Source organism: Bison bison, unplaced genomic scaffold (assembly GCF_000754665.1).
Source record: "Bison bison bison isolate TAMUID 2011002044 unplaced genomic scaffold, Bison_UMD1.0 scf7180017864516, whole genome shotgun sequence".
NCBI classification, from domain to species: domain Eukaryota; kingdom Metazoa; phylum Chordata; class Mammalia; order Artiodactyla; family Bovidae; genus Bison; species Bison bison.
The window spans coordinates 401,881-409,474 of NW_011495069.1; the positions used below are offsets into that span (position 1 = coordinate 401,881).

The following is a 7,594-nucleotide window of genomic DNA, read 5'->3' on the forward strand; positions in this document are numbered from 1 at the left end:
GGGTCAGAGAGGGATCGAAAGATGCTGCGCTTTGGCTTTGAAGACGAGGAGGGGCCACGAGGCAGGGCTGCTCCAGAGGCCGGAAGGAGACAGGGAATAGATTCCCCCTGAAAGCCCCCAAGGAGCCAGCCCCGCCAACACCTTGCTTCTGCCCCAGTGAAACGCTCTGTGGGTGCCTGACCTCTGTGGCCGCAAGATGATGCACCGGTGTTGTGTGAAGTTGCTGAGGGTGTGGTCGTTTGTCACAGCCACAGCAGGAGACCAACGCAGCGGCCCTGGGAAGAGGGGCCGATTGTGGGTCCCCTAGTGCAGCCCGAGAGAGCCCTCACGGCTCCCAGGGGCTTGAGCAGCTGGCGGTGGCGCTGGGTTCACAGCCGGGGGGTGGGGGTCAGGCAGGGGCTCTGTCTGCTCTTCCTCCGGAGCCCCCTGCCCACCCAAGTCAGCTCTTCAGCCCCGTTCTCCACCCCTCCAGCCTGCCTCTCTGTACTGAGTGCCTGCTGCGTGCCAGGCACTGTGGTGACCGAGGCGGATAGTGCTGCCCCCGGGGTGCTGATGGGCGGTGCCTGGGTGCGTTTATCAGCTCTGGAGCCGCGTAATAATGGCCTGCACGTCTTCTGCACGTATTACTCACCAGGCCCTGTTCTAAGAGACTCGCCCGCCTCCATTAATCCTAAAGACACTCTGGTGGGGGCTCTGTCATCCCCGTTTTATAGGCGCAGAGAACACACGTCGTCAGCCCGAGGTCACGGAGCCGGGAGGAGGCAGAGCCTGGGTGGCACCCCATCGGCTTCCAGACCCTTCCAGCGTCAAGCTCTGCGCTCCCACAGGGATCTGGCTTCGATCTCGCCGGCCCTCCACATCCGGGACCCGGTCGTTGTCTGATCTGCCTAACCTTCCGTGTGGTCCCTGTGAAGCGGAGGCTGGATGAGACGTGAGGACCAGACGCTGTCAGCGAGCTGCTCGCCTCACTCAGCGTCTCCGAGGGGTGCGGGTGTGTCCGGGGCGGCTCCAGGCCACCGAGGGGCCCTGCACCGGCCAACCGTTGCTCAGTGTTCCCTGGGGTGTTTGCCTTCTCCCTTTCTTTCTCTTGATTTCTTTTTTTGGTAATAGTCGTGCATATTTATTATAGAAAAGTTGGGAAGTACAGAAGATGACATACTAAGAGTGACCTTTAATTCTAGCACTGTGTGTTCCTGCTCGGCTTCTCTGCTGTGTATATGAAGTGCGTGCGCACACACACACACACACAGACACACACACACATTTTATGGACCCATGGTTTTATTGCATGTGCTGGTTCCTGGCTCACCTTTTGATCTAATTACAGAGGGTGAGCGTTTTCCCACGGGAAGCTGTAGTCAGCACCCCACAAGGCTCTTGGCTTGCTAGGAGAGCTGTGTCTCTCTGGGGTGTGACCTCAGAGCAGATGTCAGGCAGGGGGTGCGTGCACCCCAGGGCAGAAGGCTGGGTCTGCGCAGTGGGACCAGGGTCGAGTGTTGAGAAGGCTCCCCGGGGGTCTTGGTACTCACCCCCAGTGAGGGCTGTCTTATAGACACCACGTTGGGGGCCCCTCCTCCGACTTCCCTGGGGGTTCTGCCCCTCTCTGTTCATTCCATGAGTGGATGTGTGACCATGTGGGGGGTGGCACGGGACAGGAGGGCCCAGGACCCTTCCGTATGTGAGGTGTGGCCGGGCTGCGTGAAGAGATGAACGCGCGCAGGGACCCCGTGACTGGGGGGGTGGAGGGGAGGGGGGAGGGAAGTGGTGTCCTGGGCAGACCCTCTGCCGACAGGTCCTCTTCATCTACTCCTTCTTGGAACCCTAAAAGGGAGGTACTGCCGCCCCATTTCACAGATATGGAGACCGAGGCACAGGCTGGCACTAGCAGCTGGACATGTGTTATCACTCAACCCTCACGGCAGGAAGCAGAGCAGCTGTTCACCCTGTCGCACGGCAGCCCCGGGACGTTAAGCCGCTGTCCTGGTCTGCAGCCACGGGCGTAGCTGCGGTCTTATCCAGGGCTGCTGGCTCCGGAACGTGTGTGTCTTCCCCCTTAAGTCTCAGTCCCCAGTTCTCCACCCTGTCTGCGATCCCTGGGCCCCTCTGGACCGACAGGACAGAATCTCGGAGGCGGGGCCCCAGTCGAGTCTCAGGGGAGCTTCCCAGGGGACCACAGTGAGCGCGCTGGGAGCCTTCTGCCCAGGTGACTTCCAGGGGCCTCCTGGCTTTAATGTGCCACACGAGCTAGAAAATGGCCAGGCTGACACCTGGCAGCAGGCTTCACCCGGGCCAGCGGGGTTTGCCTTTCTTCTGCGCCTCTTGGATTTCGGGACGGTGGGAGTGGTGCTGTTGGAGGGGCGTCTCTCCAGGGGGTGATGCCGGGAGTCGGGCCGCGTCGGGCAGGCCCCGCCACCCCAGCCCTCCCTGCCGTCTGCTGCAGACTGGGTGTGCTCGAGGCCTTATAAGGCTCATGTTATTCTGGTCCTTTCAGTCCCTAAAGGTGGAATTCTTTCCTCTTTCATATTTTTCATACCTTGTCCTGAAAAGGGCTTCCCCGATAGCTCAGTTGGTAAAGAATCCGCCTGCAATGCAGGAGACCGCGGTTCGATTCCTGGGTCGGGAAGATCCCCTGGAGAAGGGAAAGGCTACCCGCTCCAGTATTCTTGGGCTTCCCTTGTGACTCAGCTGGTTAAAGAATCTGCCTGCCATGCGGGAGACCTGGGTTCAATCCCTGGGTTGGAAAGATCCGCTGGAGAAGGGAAAGGCTACCCACTCCAGTATTCTGGCCTGGAGGGAAAAGGCATCAGGAACACTGTGTGTGTGTGTGTGTGTGTGTGTGTGTGTGTGTGTCTAGGTGCCTGTCTGTGCCCAGCCAGCCAGGATCCTCAGATTGTACTCATCTCAGGGGTCTTCTCCCTGACAACTCACTCTGTGTAGCCTCTGGAAAGGGACCCCGGGAATCTGCTGAGCAACTGGGCCCACCAGCAGAGAGGCTGGGGGCACTGCCATTCTCGGAGTGGGGCTGGGTTCCATCCCTGGTCAGGGAACTAGAGCCCCATGCCACAACTAAAGATCTTGAATGCCCTGTGCCCCAATTAAGACCTGGTGCAACCAGATAGATTTTAATTTAAAAATAATAAATAAATGCATAAAATAGGCTGGGGGGGGGCGGGGGCATCCGTCATCACTGAGTGTCCCCCGAGCGAAGGGACTGACGGAACGGGGCGACCAGGACAAAGCAGGTCCCTGCTGTCACAGCACACTCACCCCCTCGTCCAGGCTCATCCCCGGAGAGAGAGGAGGTGGGCTCAGAAGGCGCCTTGAGCCCCGAGGTGGCCTCCTAAGTCTGAACGCCGCCTTCGGGGCCTGGGAGGCCGCTCTTACCCGTCCCGCCTCCTCTTTCCCGCCCAGCCCCTCCTCCTCAGTTCCTCTCTGTGCACTTGGCTCCTCTCCTTTGCCTGCAGGTGACAGTGACCTCACCTTGTAAGACGGTGTCATCTAGTGGCTGGCCTTTCTGCACCTGCAGGCCGAGAGGCATTAGACGTGCAGGAAGCTCAGATAAGGGCGAGATAATTGGCCTCTTATTGCTTTTTTGTGGCTCTTTCATTATCTAAAACCTTTGGGGAGGCCCCAGGAGGCGTGTTTGCCCGCAGGGAGAATTAGATTTTGCTGCCAGGCAGCAGCGGGGAGGGGCTGGCCCTGGGTGGGCGACAGGGTGGGTGGGCCATGGCGGTGGCATGCAGCCAGAAGGGCCAGGGCAGGTGGAGCCCCCCAGCCTCATCTCCTGCCACGCCCACTGCTTCCCTCGCCTGGGGGGGTCTCTTCCCTCCCCCGCCTGGTGTGGGGGCAGCAGAGCTGGGGTCCAGGACAAGACTTTGCAGGTAAATGGCGGCTCTGGTGCTTGCTGGTCAGGTGATCTGGGGCAAGGTAACTGCCTATTCTGAACCTCACCTTTCTCATCTGTAAGATGGTCATAGTAGGACACGCACTTGTCCTCAAGCATTCTGCAGAGCCCTGGGTGCAGAGGAGATACTCCAACGTGCAGGGCAGGTGGGGTGGTGGTCTGTAGCCAAGCCTGGGAAGGCCTGTCCACCCACGGGCACCAGCCTCTTCCTTCCTTAGGGGCTCCTGGTCTCTCTGCTTCCTTCGGCCATGGGGACAGTCAGGGTAGGCGTGAAGGTGACTGTTAGACCCCGCTTCCCCACCCAGGAAGGCAGGACCGGTACCCTGGCAGCTGCTCAACAGAAGCCCGAGTCCAGACCAGCATCTGTAGCTGGGCCAGTGGCTTAGACCTACGCTGCCTTGCTCAGGGGCCACTAATCACATGTAGCTATTTAAATTACTTAAAACGAAATGAGACGAAAAAATAAGTTCACTGTGTTTTGGTAATGTGCAAAACAGGGGCTCATATTTTCAACCCAACCGTGGCTTTTAGTGTGTCATAAAATATTTCCAGATCCATTCTAAAGCCATCTGACTTCACCTGCAAATACCCACATCCGTTCTCGATGTCACCTTTCAAAATTATCCAGGGCCTGCTGTGTCCTCTAGTGGAGACGCCTGGGTGCTGGGTGTTACGATTCCTCCAGGACGGAGACTTGAACTTGTGTCTCTGACTCTATGTCTACGCTGAGTGCTCTTTCTCTCTTTCTGAAAAAACGGGTGGGAGAGTAGTCAAGCATGGGCTTTATTTTATTATTATAAAATATTTATTTTATTTACTTTTGGCTGTGTCAGGTCCTAACTGTGGCCCACAGGCTGTTTTTTTGTGGCACAGGCCTCTCTCTAGTTGGGATGGGTGGGCTCAGTGGTGGTGGCCCGTGGGCTTAGTTGCTCCTGGCATGAGGGATCTTAGTTCCCCGACCAGGGATCGAACCTGTGTCCCCTGTACTGGAAGATGGATGCTTAATCCACTGAACCACCAGGGAAGTCCCCTGAGCTTGGGCTTTTAAAAAAACCGCAAGCAAACCCTTCCCACCTTGGGGTAGTTTCAGATTTGTGGAGACACTGTGAAGCAGGCAGGGCTGCACATACCCCCCCGCCCCGCACCCCCAGGGCTGACGTGCAGCACGAGCACGGGCTACGCGTCAAAACCAAGAAATCAGCGTCGCCACCTCACCACTCCCCGAACTTCTGACTTTACCTGAATCTCACTGTTTCTCTGCCTGCGCTCTTCTGTCCCGCGACCCACTCAGGGCTCACGTGGCGTTCAGTCATCATTTACCCTGCTCTGCTCTGCGACACTTTCTGGGTTTGTTTTTGTTTGTTTCACGATCTTGAGAGAGTTGAGGTGTAATGGGCAGGTGTTTTATAGAAATGTCCCCCAGTCTGGGTTTGTCTGGTGTTTTTCTCACGATTCGCCTGGGGTTATGGGCTGGGGTCAGAGCCCCACAGGGCTGAGCACCCTGTCGTGTCATATCCGGGGACACAAGACCTGTGTGGTGTCACTGGGGATGCTCTCTTGACTACTCGGTTACACTGGAGTCTGCTCTTTCCCCACTGCGTTCCCTTGGCGTCTCTCCTCCTAGGAAGCGCATCTCTGGTCCAGCCCATCCTCAAGTGTGTGTGGGGATGAAGCCCTGCTTTCTGTGTGCAGTCTTTTGAAACTTTGCAGGTCCTTGTCATTCAGATGCAGCACTCCCCACCCCCAGTCATAGCCTCCGTTTTGTATGTGGAGACTGGGGACACGGAGTTCCCCCCAGGTCTGCCCTGGACGAGGAGAGTCAGGGTGCCCTGGCCAGGAGCGCATCTGATCCTCGTCAGTTATCACCGTGAATACGTTTGACCTTTATGCTCTTGTAAAGCAGCAGGTCGGCTTTGCAATGCCTTCTAAAGGTGAGGACGCCAAGGGGGGAAGGGGCTTGTCCGTGGCTGACCCAGCCGTGGCCTCCCCAGCCCTTCTGACTCCCAGCCGTGGGGGTGAGTGGCCCTGTCACCTGGTGAGGAGCTGCCCGAGGCTTCGAGGAGCCAGCTGTCTTGCCCTCCTGGCTCACGGCCCTGTTTCTCGGCCTGCAGGAGGCCGGCCGCCGTGAGCAATGGGGATGCTGTGGACGCAGCTTTCTCCGAGGTCCAGCGCTCCGGCTGGAGGCGGAAGAGTTCCCGTCGCAGTAAGTCCCCCTCCCTACCCTGCCCCCCAGGTCTCAGCCCCAGGAGGCTGGTGCCAGGAGAGCCCCCCTTCTCTAGGCCAAGGGAGCTGATTCGGGCTCGTGCTCCCTGAGGGGCTGTCCTCGCTACATGGGCTTAGTGGCAGCTCTGAGGCAGACGGGCCACTGCCCACCCATGAGACTCGCCCCTTTTGCCACCCTGGAGCCATGGTCCCGGAGTAGATCACACATCCAGCTGTTCATCTGTCCCCTTCCCCCTCAAGCTCCTACAGGTCGATCTGGGTGGTGGGTGTTCCTCAGTGCCCAAGATGAGGGGGTCCCTTTGACAGCAGTACCAGACACATGGGTGGGCTCTTACGGTGCAGAGAGCAGGTGCCAGGAGGAGGGTGGGAGCTGAGAGAGCCCACGAGGACCGAGGCAGAGTGCAGAGAAGCAGGCGTCAGGGCCAGAGTGTTCAGATTGAGGGCGAGGGGACGCCTGGCACCGGGGAAGCAGTGAGCCTTGGTGTGGTGAAGGGGAGGGTCTAGGGGTGAGCAGGGCCCGGTGAGGCTGCCATCTCCCCAGGTCCTCCCAGGGTGTGTGGGGGAGGCCTTGGAGGCCCTGCTTTCCCGAAGGTGCCAGGGAGACAGCCATGCGGCCATGTCTGCATTTCAGTCACATCACTGATACTCTGGGAGAAGGTAGTGGGCTGGAGGCTGTCCAGGGGAGGCAGGTGACATCTGGAGCTAGGGACCTGGAGAGAGGTGGGCAGGTCTGAGGGCCACTTTGGGGGCAGAATCTGTGTTGATGGGGAGGGGCAGTGAGGGTCCTACAGGGCTTTGGGGACCCTGTGACCACAGGAGGCAACACAGGAGGGAGGAACTTCAGAGTCCATCTGGCCCTCTGTTCCTGGAAGGCCTGTGGGGTGAGGACAGGCTCCCCTCAGGGGTGGGGGCTGGTTTTCCAAAGCCTCTCTCTGCAGGGCTGCACGTCCCTAAAGAGGGCAGAGACTGGGCACACAATTTTAGGGGGCAAGACCTCTGTAAATATTCTGTTTTGGGAGCTACTAACATGAGCAGGGTGTGTCTACCCAGCAAAGTGTTAGGAGAATAGCATGCTCATTTGCTGGTTTTTTTTTTTTAACCAGTCAGGACCCCACTGGCTGAGTTTTGGGGGACTGTCCTTAACCCCACTCTCCAAATCCCATCATCCCCTGCTCCGTGCCATCCTGTGTACTCAGGGTGGCTGCCTTGCCCTCCCCCGCCGCTGGGTACCAGGTGACTCCTTTGGGGCAGTCCTGGGGGCCTGGGCGGCTGAAGAGGCTTCCGGGGCCCTGCCCGGGGCTGGGTCCGCTTCAGGTTCTCTGCAGGTGCGATCAGCCAGGTGCGCAAGCCTGCTGAAGCAGGCGGGGCTTCCGCAGCCTCTGGGAGGGCTCCTTGGAGGACTGGGGGCGGGAAGAGGCAGCTGTCCCAGTCTTCTGAGAGCAGTGGCCGGCGGGGGCTCCCCAGGGG

General features: G+C 59.0%; 1 protein-coding gene across 1 annotated transcript in view; it reads left to right on the forward strand.

Moving 5' to 3' along the window:
• Positions 1-7,594, forward strand: part of ARHGEF10L (Rho guanine nucleotide exchange factor (GEF) 10-like) — a 161,886-nt gene that overhangs the window by 61,224 nt on the left and 93,068 nt on the right. The window contains 1 exon segment of the mRNA XM_010830219.1: positions 6,016-6,107. Coding sequence (XP_010828521.1) covers positions 6,016-6,107 — 92 coding nt within the window.